General features: G+C 35.4%; 1 protein-coding gene across 2 annotated transcripts in view; it reads left to right on the top strand.

Annotated features, from left to right (window-relative positions):
- Positions 1 to 358: 358 nt before the first annotated feature.
- Positions 359 to 19,465, top strand: part of LOC107189715 (amphiphysin) — a 32,163-nt gene continuing 13,056 nt past the window's right edge. For both annotated transcript variants that reach the window (XM_015578310.1, XM_015578309.1), the window contains exons 1-2: positions 359 to 561; positions 18,330 to 18,465. In XM_015578310.1, the coding sequence (XP_015433796.1) occupies positions 493 to 561; positions 18,330 to 18,465 (205 nt within the window). In that variant the 5' untranslated portion in view covers positions 359 to 492. The remainder of the gene's footprint in view (positions 562 to 18,329; positions 18,466 to 19,465) is intronic.

The raw sequence follows: 19,465 nt of genomic DNA, 5'->3' as shown, positions 1-19,465 counted from the left end.
ACAACGTTACGTACTTTAGGCTGCTTTAGGCTTAGCAACACTGTAGAAGTTTGACTAGTTGAGCTCGAATAGATTGAATATAATTGCCGAATTCACCGTTCTCATAACGTAGAGGACAGCAAAAAATTTTTGATGTTTTGCACGATCGGTATTTCAGGTCTATTCTAAATTTCGTCGGTGCTTCTACTGTACATATTTCGTCAGTGGTCGCACAGATATTAGCCCTATGTACTGTTAGTAGGTGGCGCAACACTAACAACGCTTTTCTTACATAAGCTTGGATGATGCTGCCACTACACGTTAACAGTTATAAGCTTCGTAAACCTGGCTGGGAATGCAAGTAGCGTTCAGTCTTCAGTGTTTCTTCGCGCTTCCACTTGTACGTTTTGGGTGTAGTTCAGTGCAACGAAAAATTTGCCAAGCTTAAAGTTTAATTTAGTGTTTCAGCAGATAGGATTCCGTGTTGTCAACTTTTTCAGCAACACATCAAACATGGCTGAAAGTAAGGGAGCGTTGATCGCGAAAACAGTACAGAAACATGCGGGCAGAGCAAAAGAGAAGGTAAGTGGCAAAATATATAGGTATGTACTTCTAACAGGTTTCCTCGAGAAGTGTGTTAGCAGTTTATACACCTCACACGTACTTGCGATTATACAGTTTATTCCGATAAACTGAATACTTTTTGTTGGATGCTTCGACTATACGTAGTAACATATATACAGATAAAGAAATGTCCGTTGTCAACCTCATAACAATGTGCCTTTAGTTGACCGTTCTGTTTATTGATATCAGACATTTGACGTTTTGAGATCTATGTAAAACATCTCTCAACTGATATACTAAACAAGCCGGTAATCATAACATTCTAGTGTTATTCGGATAAAAGACGACTTATATAATCAGTAAATATGTACCGTTTGTGTGACTAGGTTCCGTTTAAAATGACAATTACGCAATTTGAGCTTGATTTAGTGTAATAATGTACATATTGCAGTTACGTCTTCCACACCTCAGAGAAGTATATTATAATTGTGACCGCGTGCATTGTCACGTGATACAGATTTTTCTGTCTCACTAAATATTTTCCAGACCCCGTAAAACAAACCAGGTTATAGTTCTGTCACGGCAATAATTTATTTTTTCGGAAATTTTTGTTATAAAATTGATATAATATAATTGATATTATGAGAAATTGTCTCATAATACATAGAATATCCTTTGGTATAATTCGTATAATACGAAGGAATATTTGAATTAACATTTTATTGTACTTGACATAACACACGCCTTATAATAGACTTTTATTGATTCCGTTTTTTAATGTACGAGCGTTCAATTTCTCATCATATATTCACCGTGCCTCTAACGTAAGTAAAATTGCAGTTCTCTGGTTCGTTATGTATTATATAACCGGTGTCGCGTACGAACTATTCCGCTTTTATATTTCAATTTAGAAGAAGGGGAGGAGGATGTACATTTCTCCAAATGCGATTTGTTAAGAACTGCAATACATTATAATGTATCTAATATATTACTACGAGTGTAATGAAAATATCTTAAAAAATTTTCGTTATTTTAAACAATCGAAGTATAAATAAGCAAGTATAAATGTGGTAGACAATACTTTCTAATGTAACGAATGAAATTGATTGAAATATAATGGAATTTCCACAACTGTATTTCCTTAACTTCCTTAAACTTTTGTATGCTTGCTTTTGTACAATGCCTTAATTGTATTTGTATTTTTGTTTATATTGAACATTACATATTATTTACTAAATACCCAGTTTTACATTTTACATATTACACTTGGTGTATTGAATATCTGAGAATTGTATGTATGATTTCATATTATGGATTATAATTTAAGTTATTACAACATAAAATGCTTCTTAGATGCACAAGGGCTGTAGTATCTTCTGTCAGCGAACGCATCATTGATTGCTGCTCTCATATAGCAATCACCTAATGGTACTTTGGTCTTCCTCGATATTAATATGGCTACGACATTTGTACTTCATTTTTTTTATAATTTTCCCATTGTCTTTCATACGAATGATTATACTTCCATAAAACATACTCTTAACATCCTGTAGAAATTTTTATTTTCCAAGCAGTGCATAAAATGGTCATTTTTAGTCACAGTCTTTTATAGATTCAATATTTCACATTATACATTATATGTTACTTATATTTTTCATTTTTGTATATTGTATTTTATATATTCATAGTGGGTGTCAAATATAATATGTATATATATGTACATAAGATTTTAATTAAAATTTACATTTTATACTTTTTATGTGATATTTAACTTGTCTGTATTGCTATTTTATATTGCTAAGTTACCTCCTAATTAGTAATAATCTAAGATTACAGATTATTATGATATAAATATTCTTTTTTTATATTGAATATCTGCAAAATATTCTGAGACACATGCAAGGAGTGCATCATACCTGGCACTTACTGATTTTAATGAAACATTTTTTTGTACAGGATCGTTCAGTATGCATGTATAAAAGATATTGGTAGTACATTTGAAATCAAAATTGGGAAAAATCACCTAATTCAATAAGTACTAATGACCGCAACCTTTTGCTGCACTTATTATTTTTTTTCACATACTTATTATTAATAAAACAGTTTCATATAAAAGTACAAATATATACATATAAGTGTGCAGTATATGTACATATGTACATGTAAGCAACACAATTTTATTTTGCACCTGTATGTACATATGTTTGGACAAAACTTATAAAAAGTAAAACACAAAGGCTATAGCCGAATAAGGGGGTCAAATGCGCTCCTAAACCAAATTCAACTTGTGATGACTCATTTGATAGCTTATAACAAAAAACCCATGTGTGCCGAGTTTCAGCTTTGTATCTCGACAGGGTGGGGGTAATAATGGGCAAAAATCAAAATTCACGTTTTTGTTCAATTTCTGCTATCGTATCGTATACAAATTTTGAAAAAAGATCAGATATTTTAGTTATCGGGCCACATATTATGGAATTTTTTCAGATTTTTTAAATAAAATTCAAGCCGTGAAAAGTAAAAAACGCGAAAACATGCTGGAAAATCCCGATTTCGTATTGAAGCAATTGCAGAATGATAATGCCATTTTTACAGTAAGTAGGTATTGTTTTTACTATTATCCTGGAATTATTTCAGATTTATCGGATTGGTGCGTCATAATTAAAAAAATTAAAAACCGGTTTTGTCGACATTTTTCCGTGAAACGGTATCTTATACCTTGAATTTTTTGTATTTTCTTTATTAAATTATTTATATTATACAATCGTAAATATTTATACATTGAGCAAAACAACATAGAAATGACAGAAAATAAATATGTAAACTCAATCAATTGAAACTTTCATACGTCGTGCGCGTATATTCTAAATTATCGACCGCTTTCTCAACAGCGCCGGTAACGTAGCGAGTAGATGTCGGACTCATAACCGTTGTCAACTTTTTGAACGTAGGATCTAGCCCTCCTCGTATTCATTTTTTTTTCTTTACTAACGATATATTTTGTAAGTTCCTAACTATATGACAATGATTAATATCTATTTACAAACGTTTTAAGAAGACTTAAAAAATATTTTAACCTGAAATATACGTACAAATGATGCTGGAGCGCTTTTTATGTCACTGTTTTTCTTGTCAAGTATTCTGTCAATTACGGTATTGTTCAAACTAGTTTTTAAATCTGGTACCTTGAACAGTTGTTGATAAATTGCAGTAAAAATCCTGTATAATGTTGTCAATCTTCGTCACTGTCTTCGTTAATTATTGATGTCACCTGTTCGGCGTTGAATAGCTTACGGAGAATTTCTGCAGGCATCTACGTGTGAACAGAACCCGACAGTATGGTTACCATTCGCACATTCGCAATAATAGCGTTTAATTTCGAAATAATATGTCCATAAAGAGGACAAATAGGGCTATATCCTCATTTTCAAAAAATTTGTAAATAGTTCCTCGGTATAAAAACAGGGCAATTATTGACAATTGCAAAATAAATAGTTAAAAGGAATCTTTTATTTAACTGAAATAATTTTTATTTGTTACCCTTATGTCTCCACTGTAAGTACCCGCAAAGCTCATTTTGATCAGTTTGTTGATTCAATAGTTATGATTTATTGAAAAAAGGTTGACCCTGAATTTCAAACAGCTGTAAAATCAACAATTCTTAAAATTTTCAAAAATTCTCCGAGATACGTTCATATATCGCTAAAGACTACAACATATCCAACTTTGAACAAAATCCGAAATGATGCTCCAAAAAGTGTCCGATTTCGCATGAAATGACCCGTTTGCTACGAGGTCGAAGTAATTAGGCCATAAATAACTGAAACGTCCGTTCCAGCCTCTCCTAAGGTGCTCGGACAGGGCCAAACAGCGTCAACTGAACATGTGTCGATGAAAACTGTTTTTTCCTTCTCCCTGAGGAAAAGAATGTAGTTTCTGCTTTCTATCTCGAAGCAATGAGTACCCTGGCAATAAATTAACGGAGCACGCGCTTCTGTGAAACTGTACGATGGTTCGTTCGTTGCACTTCTGCAAAGCACGTGTCTACTTAGAATGCTGGTTTCTTTTTACTTAAATCTTGTTGTCGTGAATGGAACGAAGGGAAACTACTTGAGGTTGAGGAAACCCCTTCGGAAAAATTCTGTCAGTCGATTAGCGATCGGGCAACAGAAATGTTCACTTCACGGGAATATTACGCGATGTTCTGGTTGTAAATGAATGGTGCAAGCGTTCGCGTATGTATCCGCTGAATTTTTTCTTCTGGGCCTATCTGAAGGTAATTTGATTACTGCTGTTACTTTATACTTATTTTTGTTATAAGTATTCTTCTTTTTTTTACGTACGTTTTTTATTTGTTATACAACAATCATTTCAGAACGAGATGTACCGTCAGCTGGTGGAATCTCCTCAAGAAGCCATTGCGCGAATTCACGCTGCAGTGACCAATATTGCTCAAGATATGTTGTAGCGAATTCAGCGACAAATAATTCTGCGCGCTGTAACTTGCGTGAACACTGGTGGTGGCTACATGGAACACTTGTTAAATTAAGAGCAATCGGCCCCATTTGGGTCCTGCAATCTTTATAACGTAGAAACAACACGTTAGTGACCGTGCAGTGAAGTGAATACATATTCGGTCCAATAACCCGGACGCCCTTAACGTTGCGACCTTTAACTTTTGGTGGGGTCGTATACCTGCGATCACCTGTGGACTGGGCGCTACTCTACCGTAAACCATTTCGTCCGTCGATGACCAGGATCGGTAAAGTGACCTAGTGATACAAGGTTATTATATTAACCAATATTAACTATGATAAACTGCAGAGAAGTTGCCTACCCTCTGATTTGATCATTTTTGGATATGTTGTAAAATTCGACATTTTGAACACCTTTTTCCTATACATATAACGGGAGGAGTTATTTAGTTTCCGAGATATTCACGAAAAACTGCCGGTACTAGCACATTGAATTCTGCTTATAGTTGTGTTTATTTGACTGCAACAGAGTAATGATTCATTCTTAGCAGAGTTATTAACGTGAATGGACATTTAATTTCATAGAATTCCAAATCGATTAGTATAGTGCTTCAAAGTGTGTTAGAGACAGCTCAAGAAAAAAAAGTAATTCAGAGTTGGTTAAAGATAGTTATTTTTTTTCCTGAACTGTTATTAACCAACTTTGATCAGTATAATACTTATCAAAAGAGACAGTTATTTTTTTCTTCAGCGGTGTCTAATCAATTCTGAAGCATTATACTAATAGAGTTGCAATTCTACGAAATTAAACGTCCGTTCACGTTAATACCTCTGTTAAATAAGAATGAATCATTTATTCTGTATCAGTCAAATAAACGAAAGCCAAGGTTAAGCTAAGCGAAGCTAATTCAATGCATTACTACCGGCACTTTGTCACGAATATCTCGGAAACTAAGCAACTCCCCCCGTTATATGTATGGGAAAAAATTGTTCAAAATGTCGAGTTTTACAACATATCCAAAAATCACCCAAATCGGAGGGTAGGTAGCTTTTCGACAGTTTCACCTTAACTGTAGATAAAAACAGATACAAAAGGAAAAGTATTGCATAGAATCGCGCGTCTTACATTGGCATTCTACGCCTTTCGTACGACTTCCCGATCTCTTGCTTACCTTACCTCAGGCCTGGTAAAACATTCGGCCGCGGAGCAACATAAAGACATAAACAATAACACCAGCCCCCACCACTCGCATCTGTTGTGTTGTTATCCTCGGGCAGGAGGTGCGCGCGCATAATGTGACTGCCCCACTTCCAACACATAGTCACTACATATGTCACAACGTGTGTCGCCAAGATCCGATGAGTGGGGACTTCGGGAGTGCGGGAAGTGGAGACAGTCAGCATGCGCGCGCACCTCCTGCCCGAGGATGACAACACAACAGAAGCGAGTGGTGGGGACTGGTGTTATTATTTATGTGTCTACACGGGCGAATGTTTGGCCAGGCCTGATCTACAAGATTGAAATATTCGATTTCAGCAGAAGAAAAATTACTTTTAACATTTAAGGCAAGGTAATTTGTAAAAGTTTTATTCTATAACTTAAGTCAGCGGTGGGCAAAGTTAGTTCCCGGGAGCTAAAACTTGTCCCCACCACCGTCCACCGTTACCATGGAGTGACAGAGACAAGAGTCTGGGCTTCTTTGTTTTTACGAAGGCACACGGTGTGAAAGAAAGGCTGGAAGGGGTGAGGTGCCCCTACGCTGCCCAGCGCTGACTTAAGTAATGCAATTACTGTTATATTACGATTATAGTACAGTTCTATTAACCCTTTGCACTCGACTGGCGCTGTTATTGCGCCACCGCAAGATACAAGAAAGTTATTTTTATTACAATGCGAACTAAACCCTAACAAATACAATTTAAATTTTGTAGATCGTATAAATCGTTGTTAAAAGATAGATTTACACGTTTCGGGACGGACAACAAAAATATCTTTAGGCTTCTAATCGTTTACAATAAAAGTGACTTGGAGAGCAAATGGTTAAGTTATCATTTATTGACAAAGAAATTAAAAAACAGAAATTTGCCGAACATTTTTTGTATGTTTTGTAATGAACCGATCGTGGGCGCTTGCGTCCAGACTGCTACTGAAGCAGCCGATCTGTTCGACGTGACAGTTGGAAATCACTTATAGAAAAGCAAGCATGCTTCATTATAGCGGTATCCAAGTGGGCGAAATTTCAGTTAGTCATAAGTCTAGAACCTTACAAACATTACAATGTCTTTATTACGGAACTGTTTGTGTAAACAAACTTCGAGTCTTCCGTTGTTGTTTATAAAAACAATTATTCTCTGTCGAAATCAGTGCGTAATTTCTATAAGACCAGTCACATTTTTTACTTCTGTCTCAACATTTGTACAAGAAACATTTGAGAGAGTCAGTGTTATAATATCGTATTTGTTAAATATATACAGTAATATGTTAAACATTTCCTCTTAAACGGAAATGCCACTTGGAAAAGCTTCAAAATTAGAACAAGCAAAAATTGCTGCATATTGCGATGCAGGCTTATCTATCCTAAAGATCTCTACTTACGTATTCACAATTATTTAAAAATGCGTCAAAAAACGGTGAAAATCATTATAAACGTTGTCGTAACAAATCGATGGTTTTTCTTGCTATAACTGTATGGCATGTGGCACCATCCTGTTGAGACAACATTTCTACGAGGTATAACTTCAATGAATGCAGATGACAAATGTCAAACATTAGGGTTGCCAACTTAAATATAAAAAAAATGTTGGGAAATTTAAATCCGGTTTACCCGCTGGGCCACCCTTTACAAGTGGCAATGCTAAATTAATAAGGCGTGACCATTTACAAATATCTAAAGCAATTACTACTGGAAATAAAACTGCCAGTGAAGTGACAAGAGATTTGGATTCGTCGATGACCACACGACGTGTCCAACAAATATTGCAGCAAGATGAAAGATTGAAGTGGACGAAAAACCATCTCTTACGCAGTAGCATAAAAGTGCAAGATGTAATATTTTTCGATGAGAACAAATTGTATTTAAACGGTTTAGACGGATTTAAATATTACTGACACGTTTTACGCACAGCAGTATAATAATATAAAGGAGCTCAAAACGGCAATTATATATAGAGAATAAAGAATCGAATACTCAAAATGATTAAACGTAATGATAGAAGTATATGCACCGTTATTAATTAATATTATAATTTTTGTTTTTTGTACTAATTTAATGTACTGTTCCTATACAAATTTCGTCATTTTCCTGTACGTCAAATTATTATATATAGTTTATAACAAAGATATAACGGTTTTTTCAGTTCTTAGTATTTTTTTCCTATTTTCTATCCTTCCGTCATTATTACTAACCGAACCATTAATTGTATTAATGAATTACTTCAAATTTTTATTAAATACAGTAGCATTCTTATAGAAATTTCGTTCACTGTAGGAAATTCCACCTTTACAGAACCGGCAAACGCGCGCGACTCGGACTGTACAGACCTATTCTTAGATATAGAAACGGCGTTCGACAAAGTTTGGCACGACGCAGTGTTTCGATTGCAGATGCTAGCTAGGCAAAACTATTTGTTTTATATTTATTGAAACAAATTGTGATCCAGGAAAATGAATATACGTATTTTGTTATTTACCCAATATTTATTAACTACTTTTTATTTAATATGTATTAATTAAATATTTTTGGTTCGAGACGAAAATAATTTGTGTATATTAACATTTTGGGAGAATGTAGTGTAATTGTTTTCTTCATCACGACTGTTAAATATAATAAACAGCAGCTCGAAGACAGTCTCCATATTTTTTCTGAAAATATGTCAGATTAGACAGAAAGAAAAGTCTACGTGTTTTTCGTTATTTATTGAATATTTTCAGTCTATTTTATACTACAAACTTAATCTAAAACAATACAAATGATTAATCCAATTATATACGAGCCTACTAAATATACAAATTAATAAACAAAAGAGATGCGCGCTATATATATTAGGAGAACATATTAAAACCCCTGTTCGAAGTCGAGGCGGTGCCTTTTTGCGTTCTTTAGCATAGATGCGTAGTAGTAAACCTTCTTATCATGCGCTGCGACGAGCAGAGTGAGAACAGTTACTCTGCTGTATGGTTTCGGGGTTCCTCTAAGTTTCCGCCGTCATTCGGCGACGCGATATCGTGTCTATGCGCGGCCCCGACAGGCAAGCGTAGTACAGTGGACTCTAACTATATTGCCACTAAACATATTGCCACGTGAGGCACGTTCCCTTCACACGTACTTTCGAACACACAAATTCGCTCTCCCACCACGTTGCGTACGCCGACGCACCAGCACAATCCAGCTTTTGCGCAGGCGCCAAGGTCAAAGCTATGACGATAAAAGAGAGCTGCATACATGGACCTAAAGGACGGTGCATAAAGTAGACTTCTGGACGCTGGGACTGAAGCTCTCAGGGGAGGGTACGGTACTCCATTTCAGTCATATTGTGCCGCTAACAAAGTGCTGCCAACTAGATCATGCTGCGGCAAATATGTTTTAAGTTAACTAAATCGGATAATAATTTTGTCTTTACGTGTTAAGTTTTATCATTAAGGGTATGTTTCATAAAGTTACAAATATTTTTATAAACCTTATATATATATTTATTTCTATAATAATATATACATCTCTGAAGTTTTAATATATAGAGCCAATAAAGACCAGAGAACAAGATAAGATTATTAAAATCGGATCTTTTACTGAGTGAAGTATGTTCACTTTGTTTAGACATATGGTGGTATTTTACTTTAACATATATTGTTGTATAATACATTTTCTGAGGTGTATTCTATGATTATACAGTTATTTCACAATGCAAGATGGCATTTTTATAATTAGATTTATAAATAAATCAAATGTACTACAAAACACACCAAGTAACGCCAAATCACGCTCGTATTAATAATTAAACTCGCCTGCAGAGTGCACTACAAACTTAGCCTCACAAGATGGCTGACGGTGTATTCCCCTTTCGTCTTTCGGCACACTACCGCAGAACAAGGCACTGTCCTTTAGGTCCATGGCTGCATAACTTCTGCTCCCTGGGTCGGTGCCCCACTCTGGGGGTACCCCCACTACGCGGCTTAAGCTTCCTCGTCCGCTACGTACAGAGCATTGCATGCTACGGTGGTGGGGCCCGTATGGGGAGAGGTCTTCCCACCACACCGCCAGCGGTAAGACCTCTCCGTAGCATGCGACGCTCTGTATATAGCGGACGAGGCAGCTTGAGCCGCGTAATGGGGGTACCCCCGGAGTAGTGAGTCACTGACTCCGGGAGCAGAAGTTATGCAGCTCTGCGATAGAACTTAGCATGGAGGGGGCTCTGAACTCATTGCCATTTTACTCCCCTACAGCCCCGACCATGACAATATAGTTAGAGTCCACTGTACATCGACGAGCAGACTCGGCTTCCGCTAGGGGAAAAAGTGGCGTAGAAGAGTAGTCTTCCAGCACTTACTAAATTTATTTCAAGTACAGAAATAAATGTTCAATTGAATGTTAATTTCATATAAATTTCAATAATTCCCCATGCCAAATTTTAGGAGGCCCTTCCCTTTCGCCATTTTTTCCCTTAGCGGAAGCCGAGTTTGCTCGTGAGGGTACAACTCCGGACATACAAAGTGTAGAATATAACCGGCGATCAGGTATCCCGCGAGTGTAGCGATCCTGTCCAGCGAGTCTTCCGCTCAAACGATAGCCAGAAGGGAACACGAGACCATTCATTTTCATCATCCTCGGTGTGTTAAGTCCTCATTGTTTCGGTTACTTTTCGTTATAATAAACCCTCTTTATTGTTAACCAAACTTGGGACCAATTTCCTTTATCTTACCCGCTCGTTTCCAAGATAAAGTACACAGGTAAGGTTAAACAGGGTGTGCTTGAGCACATCGAACGAGCCAGGATCCAAAATTATTATTAACGTAACGCCCGCCAGGCGGAACGTAACAGAATCACCAGTAAATTGAATTGAACTCACCTTTTCGGAAATACATCTGCAGCCTGAGCACCTGTTCTGGTAGGGTAGCGCCTAGTCCCCAGGTGATCGCAGGTATACGACACCAGCCGAAGTTAATGCACATAATTTACAATATTGTGTGTGTTTTTATGGTAATTATTTACAAAAGGTGACCCAGCTCCGATGACCTTGACCTTGACCTTGACATCCATATGTTCTCAAGGTCAACATTCTGAACAACGTTTTCCTATATATGCACCCGTCGTTGGGGCTTAGTTTCTTAGATATTCGCAAAAAATTTTTGTGGAACTTAGGTTATTGGTATATTTCATGAATTTAAAATATTCAATTTTCATGAATTAGATTGTCAAGAAAGAGGTGGGTGGTAAACAGTGGGACATAACAGCTAAAGATATAGAAGAAGTGCAAAGTTCCAACCCTCTATCTCAACCCGTAGAATAGGAGTAGGGAAAATTTGGATATCTGTTTTTTCTCTTTTTTTCCTGTTTAATGACGTGTAAAAATTCTGTACAAAAATCTGATAATATTTACCGGGGCACGCATTAGAGAATTTTTTGTGATTTTTTAGCTGAGTATTCTAATTGTAAAAAATAAAAAATGCTGAAAGAAGTTACTTTTTTATTGAAGTTTTAAAGGCACCACATTTATTCTTTCACAGTAGCGACATATAATCATAAGTAGTGGTTTCAATTTTTTGGAGATTTTTTGGTAGGGCGCGCCGTAGTTTTAAAATTCAAAAACTGATTTTTTCGACGTTTTTTCTATGAAAAAGTCACCCATACGTTGAATTTTTATATTTCCTTTACTAAGTAAGTATACTATACTTACGATTTGAAATATTTCCATGTCCAGTGAAACCGTATAAAAATTGTAGAATTCAATTTAACTAAATTAAAACCGTGCTGTACCCATTATATACTAAAATATTTACTAGGTTTCCAATAGCATTATTGGTGTACCGGCTAAGCGTGTCGACTGCGGAACCGCTGGGAAGTTTTTTGGACGTCGTTCGTGCCCTGTACGAAGTACTGAGCTTTTTTTCATTACATTCAGTACATATTTTTGAAATTTGTAACTAAGTGACAACGAACTGTAATTATTTAAGAATATTTTAACTTACAATGTGCATAAAAACTTCATAAACCTTGTCTTAATGACATCCTTAACAATACGACTATCCTACCCTATACACTCAACAATCATAATATTTATTGTTATTTAATTACAAATTAAAAACATTATAAAAGTGTAATAAAAAGTACTTAGTACTATGTACGGGGCTGGAACCACGTTCAAAAAAACTTAGTAGCAGGGTCTGCTACCGTCCGGTAAATATTGAAGTATATAGTGGATACAGCACGGTTTTAATTCAGTTAATTCAATTTCTACTAATTTATATACTGTTTTACTGGATATGAAAATATTTAAGATCGTATAGTATATTTACTTGATATAGGAAATATAAAAGTTCAAAGTATAGGTTACTTTTTTATGTATAAAACATCGATAAAATCGGTTTTTGATTCTTAAAATTATGGCGCACCCTACTAAAAATCTCCAAAAAATTGAGACCATTACTTACGATAATATATGCCTACTGTGAAAGAATAAATGTAGTGCCTTGGAAACATCAATAAAAAGAAAACTTTTCAGCACTTTTTAGCATTTTTGATTTTTCATAACTAGAATACACAAGTAAAAAATCACGAAAAATTCTCTAACGCGTGCACCGGTAAATATTATGTATCAGATTTTTTACTGAATTTTTGCATGTAATTAAACAGGGAAAATAGAGGAAAAGCCGATAATCCAAATTTTTCCTATTACTACCCCCTAGTCGAGATAGAGGGTTGAAACTTGACACAAACTATCAAATGGTATATCATGAATCCAAATCGGTCTAAGAGCACCTGTAACACCTTTATCTTGCTATACTCTTTGTTGAATTCCTGGAATTAAAGAAAAACTTTATTGTTAGTGAGTTAAACAAGGGTTCAGATTTTATTAAAATATAGTTTCCGTAGTTTTGAAAGCTTTCTAAGCAAATATTGTATCCGAGTTGCAAATTAAAATACAACTTGTACGTAAGTATATAGCCGCCACTGTATACGTGAGATGACCTAATAGAAATTTTGTAGATCAAATCGTTAGCAATGGATAATTGGCCCATAATTTTCTCAGCTGAACGCTAAGGCCTCTGTTAAGCACCTCTGCCTGAAAAGGTCCGTTATACGTGCCTGAAAGAGGCAGACTGATCACGGGTATCGGTCAACTGTCTCGGCATACCTATACCCTGGCTCATGAAACGGCCGGTTCGACGAAAGAAAGATGGACGACACATCCTCGGATGGTTCCGTTAGCTCGACCAGCTGAGTCGAGATGCCTCTCCGAAGTGAGAAACGAAAGGAGCCTGAACTAATACAACGGATTGGAGGGGCGATAACGCCTCTCGATTCCTAACGATTCCCGAATATTTTCCACGCTCTCTACCATTCGACGTCACGCTATTAGGGAACTGTTAATCTCTGTGAGTAGGTAGTTGTGTTCCCATATTTGAGAAAGCACAACGCGTGTACTTGTATGGTTTGATAATATTCTCTGTTCTTATTGTAATTATAATTAAAATTCCACCGGCCATTTTGGTGTATCAGTATATATGCTACATTCGTATTCTAATTTAACTCTTAGCAGATAACAGTCAAATTAATTTAGATAGTCATAGTTATATTCGAATTTACATTTCAAGGGTTAAATGCACGTTAAAAATGTGTAATAGTTTCAATTGTAAATTTAAATGACCAAAAACTAATTCCAGCGAGTAACTGTGTAGATATTCGTATTTCACGCTTTTAGTGCCAGGCGAAAAAGAGGTGCCTATGCGAAAATAACCGGCCGAATTTCACGGTTTTACTAGGGTTTGGGAAAATGGTCATAAAAACCAAACAAGAAACAATATTTACATGATTCAAAAAGCAGTATATTAAGGACGAAATAGAGAACAAAACAATGACACTAGTTTTTCTATATTCATTGCAAATTATATAAATAACAAAGGTATAAAAGATCATAAAGAAAGTAAAAGTCCAGTTCTCTCTTACAAAACGTATTTGCACATACAAAAAGTCATCTTTTCATCATAATTTTATATAGACCATTTATTACAAAGTATATACTTTGCATTTCCGATATATTTTGTAACAAGATAAATAATATTACATAACAAACATAAAAAATAACTCGAAGGTACATGGTAAGCGCCGGACGGATTATCTCTTCCGAAATACGTAATTGTTATAGGTAATATAACATTGCTGAAACAAAATTATGTTGTCATAAATATATTTGTGATATAATCAGACTGTCACTGGGACAAAACGAAATATACTGCTCACGACAACGATCGAAGAAAAACTAACCGATCCTACGTCTCGCTGCGGCAATGCGATCTTATTTCGTGAGAGTCTTCAAACAGTTGTTTATAAAACGCTGTCGACATGTTCCGATAAGGGCCCAACGACACGGCGATTCACGCCGCAGGTCGGATGTCGCCTGAGCGGCGACCATCGGTGTTGTTGTTAGATTTCGTTAGCTCCAAGCGATAGGAAAAAGTCGTCGTCCACAAAGAGTTAAAACGAAAAACTATTTTTTTTAATTCTCTCGTAATGAAATTAGACCATTTATAACGTATTATAAATTTATTTTGAGATAGAGTTCTCCCGCAATGCGAATAGTAAAGCGCTATAAGTCGCGGGCCGATATATCGGCTCTGGCACTTCTCGCCAGTGCAGCAAGAGCCGATATATCGGCCTCCGGCACTAAAAGGGTTAAAGTGCCAACAGTGAAACTGTTATATATATTTAAATTTTAACGATCGAAATTCAATTGAAAGTTCCGTATTTCTCATTAGAGTTTCACGAAAATGAGGCCAATCGATTCCTTACGTTTTTCCCGTAAAAATGACAACTCGAAGGATTTCTCAATATTTTTTTAATTGTTGATTTTACAGCCGTTTGAAATATAGTGACAATATTTTTTCAATAAATCATAGCTGTTAATATATGTTCAATAAATCATAGCTGTATAACTAACGAACTGAACAAGCGATAAAAAATTTTTTAACCGTTTGTGTTCGCGAAAAGGTCGAGTAGTAGTTATAAAATACAATATTGTTTGCGAACAGCGTTTTACCTCCGATACTTTGCAAAATTAATTATTTCATTAATAGTTAATATATTTTCTGTCAAGATAGACTTTACGGAACGTATTGAAGTTGCTGTTTCAGCAGACTCCCTGTATACCAAGCTAATGATATAAATAGGAAAACCAGATCGTCACGCAATAAGCTGAAAAAGAAAGCCCGAATGACCCAATCTTTTTTCTGTTTCCGTTTTGGCACAAGATCAAGGCAACAAGCGTGAGCTTTTCTTAAATGTCCAACGTTTTTTCCCTACTTTTTTACCATGGCAACACGCGTAAAGGTCAACAATATGCTCAGGACAGTTGCAATTCAGTTTGAACGGGCTTATGGTTTCCAAAATAGATGGTCCCTTCCAAATTTATTAATAGACGAGCAGACGCCGCGAATCTTCCGTTAAAACGCTATTATTATGCCACTATGGTCCCATTTCACTATTTCGCAAATTGCTATACAAACGGAAAACATCGGTAAAGAAGTCTAATGCAAAAATTTCCAAAAAGTGTCAAATGAAACATCAGTGAACATTTTCTTTATATTAGCTGTTTTTAGTTTCATCAGTGTCGATAATCTTAATGTATATAGTAAATCCGAACGACTAACAAGGGAAGGCACGGAAATGTCCCCCTCCAATTTTGATGAAACTTCGTATATCTGTTAAGCAGTCAAAAATAAGAGATACGTTTTTTTTTTTATCGGCTGAGACGCGACTGTAAGGGGTCAAACCACCCCTCGAAGTTTCGACCCGAAAGTACTATCTCGAAAACTAGAGGAGATGCATAAAAATTTCTAATGGACGAGGTTTGCGATTTTGTTATGTAGAATAATATGGCGCTAACAAATTGTCCAAAATATTATTTGTTTATAATAAAAAAATTTCGGATCGAAGCTTTGAGGGATGGTTTCACTCCTTAAAATCGCGTCTCAAACGATACAAAAAATACGTATCCCTTATTTTGGACTGCTTAATAGACATACGAAGTTTCATCAAAATCGGAGGGGGACACTTCCGTGCCTTCCCTTGTAAGATAATGTTCTGAATTGCTTTCTCTTTTGAGAAAAATGGGAAATCATTTCGCACTGTATGAATTTAGTATGTAACTCATAAGAATTAACTGACTTTGTGAAATAGAAAGTGTAGAATATCGACATTGTGAAAAAGATTATTTTTTCTAATATTAGGTAAAAATATGTGTAAAGCTATAAGTATAATACAAAATGATCACAGATGATTCTAAGTAAGTGGGCCAGGGCATAGCTCTGTTAGATGTGAAGATAGAAATAAATTAGAGCTCCTAAAGTAAGAGATTGTTTAAACGTTAGAGGTAATTTGAGACTATCTAACTTTTTCATTAATGTATTTAATAATCTATTTTGCATAGTTTGTAAGGAGTTCAATACATTATCATATACTCCACCCCAAATAAGAACACCATAATTACAGATGCTATGAAATAAGGCATAATAAATTGTGATTAAAGAATTTGGGTGCATAATTTTGACTAATTTGGAAAAAATAAATAATAGTTATTTAGTCTTGTTGATGAGACAATCAATATGTTTATCCCATTTCATGTGATAATCGAATTGAACTCCCAAATTTTTATATTGCTCAACTCTTTTTATAGGTTCATTATTTATGTTAATATTCATATTAACAGGCACACTATCACAGTGTATTTCGAAAGTCATAAATGTAATCTTTATGACATTTAAAGATAATTGATTTAAAGAAAGCCAAATACTAACTCTGCTTAGATAGTCATTCATTTGATTTTGTGCTTTAGACCATGTTTTATCAGCGCTTAAAATAACAGTGGAGGACCCGGAAATGGGAGACTGGCGGGGTGATTTGAAACAAGTGTTTCCTTAGCAAAAATGTTATTCGAGGCTTTATTAACGAGATATTAACGAAAAACCCCGACCAATCAGAGCGCGAGTCTGCCGGCTGAGTTCCCACGGTTAACGTTGGCTACCAATTGCAACGCGTAACCAACGTTAACCGTGGGAACTTGGCCGGCAGGCTCGCGCTCTGATTGGTCGGGGTTTTTCGTTAATATCTCGTTAACAAAGCCTCGGATAACATTTTTGCTAAGGAAACACTTGTTTCAAATCACCCCGCGAGTCTCCCATTTCCGGGTCCAGTAGTAGTATAAGTGCAGTATTGACTGGAAAAATCTGAGCAATTGGGTTGAAAGAAGACCATAATTATAAAGTAAAGAATATGAAAATGTTATTCTTATTTCGGTGACTCAGTACTAGTTGAATCATTGCCGATCACGCGTCACAGATAATGCCAATGCTCGCCCTGTGCAAACAGTTCCAAGAATTTGTAAGGATAATTCTGCGATAGTTAAGCGGGCATTACTATATTACCTTTACACCTCAAGTGTTGCAATTAAATATTCTAACTGTAACGAGTAACAAACCGTGCTTCTCTACACAGTAATCACCCTTTAAATTTTCTGACACCTGTTATCTGACACCACGTGCACTACAAATTGATAGCTAGTACATGATAAAATCAATGAAGAATATATAAACCGTATCATCGTAAATTCGTGGTGTAACATTTTTGATTTCTTTCTTTATGCCGCACCATTCCTTTTTCAGTTGTACAGATTCTTTCATCAAGGCGGGATTTTATTGTATTATGTCTGCCAATTGTCAAACTGAATGTTGTTTTTTTTTAAACCAGTGATTCAAGGACGAAATCTTGAGTGCTATTGAAAACATTAAGTTATAATTATGCGAAAATATTATAGAAAAAGTTGATAAAAAAATGATTACCTGTAGATAAACTTGTGATGGTAATTTATCAGATATTATTTTGCATATATAATTACCATATAATTTATAATAAATAAACAAAGATTTTTTTAATAAATTTGGTGTTTTCTTATAACGATTAAAAAATCCTGCTTTACTGAAACACCCTGTATTTCCAATTCGGTGATAATCTGTATAACATATTGATAGAAAAAAGTACTGTATATTTCAAGAATCAGTGGAAATTAAATTATGTAGTTCAAGGCTTTTCTTTCTCGTTCTAGTTCCTTCAAAATCTGGGAAAGGTAGATAGAACTGCGGATGACATATTCGACGAACATCTGCAGAACTTCATGAGACAACAAAATGCCGCCAACAGACTCCAGAAAGAGTTCAATAATTACATCAGGTGTGTTAGAGGTGAGTATATTTGAACAAAATTAAATTGTAGGACAATTATAAGTCAGGTCGACTTACATAATTCCTCGACACAGTTAAGTACTCTGATAGATACTATAGTGGCTTAAGGGGTTAGCATACTTTGGAGACTAAAAATGAAAGCTATTTTAAACAACTTTTAATAGATTTCCCATGTACTTCGCCATATCTGCCAAAAAATTGCCAAACGATAGCTTTCATTTTTGAGCTCCACAGTGGACTAACTCTTTATGCGGGGATTTTACCTTAGGAGGCCGTAAAGTACATGACTTTTTGTGCATTTTTTTGGCACAAAAACTGTTCAAAAGGTTAATTCGCAGTTTACGAAGTTGTTTTATAATATCTTCAATTATTACTCCAAATTTTTGTGTGACGACGAAAGAAAAAATACTGTTGAGACAGAATTGAGACTGGGGACATTGAAAAACAATCGAGTGTTACTGGCGTTGACAAAATGTGACCCCAAGAATTCTCTGAAGCACAGAAGGAAAAAGAGATTCTTAATTTGTATGAATGTGGCTATCTATGGTAGTAGAATCATTAAGAAGAATGAAAAATTGTTAAAATAGCAGCCTTTTGAAGAAAATGAATCAAATATTGCTCGAAAATCAGGAAAAGTTTCTTTTTTTTAAATAAAGGAAAACGATAATAGATATGTCAATAAATCTACTACCATCTATAGCCACATTCATACAGATTAAGAATCTATTTTTTTCCTTTCCTGTTCCAAATCATTCTTGGGGTATATTTCGTCAAGGCCAGAAATTTTTCTGTGCCTTTATTATTACTCTGTATCGACAATATTTTTTTTGTCACACAGAAACGTAGAACAATAGTTAAAAACAGCGCAAAGCTGTCCAAGTCTGAGCCGAGAGTAAAGCAGGTTTCAAATATAGATCAACTATAAAATATAGGAACCTTTGAATTCTCTGTGTCTGAAGGGGCATAGGTAAATCGTATCAGAACCCTCGCTCATGAGTGA

This window comes from Dufourea novaeangliae, unplaced genomic scaffold, assembly GCF_001272555.1.
Source record: "Dufourea novaeangliae isolate 0120121106 unplaced genomic scaffold, ASM127255v1 scaffold162, whole genome shotgun sequence".
NCBI classification, from domain to species: Eukaryota; Metazoa; Arthropoda; class Insecta; order Hymenoptera; family Halictidae; genus Dufourea; species Dufourea novaeangliae.
Note: the sequence above shows the minus strand (reverse complement) of the source record. Positions and strands in the feature narration are given on the sequence as shown.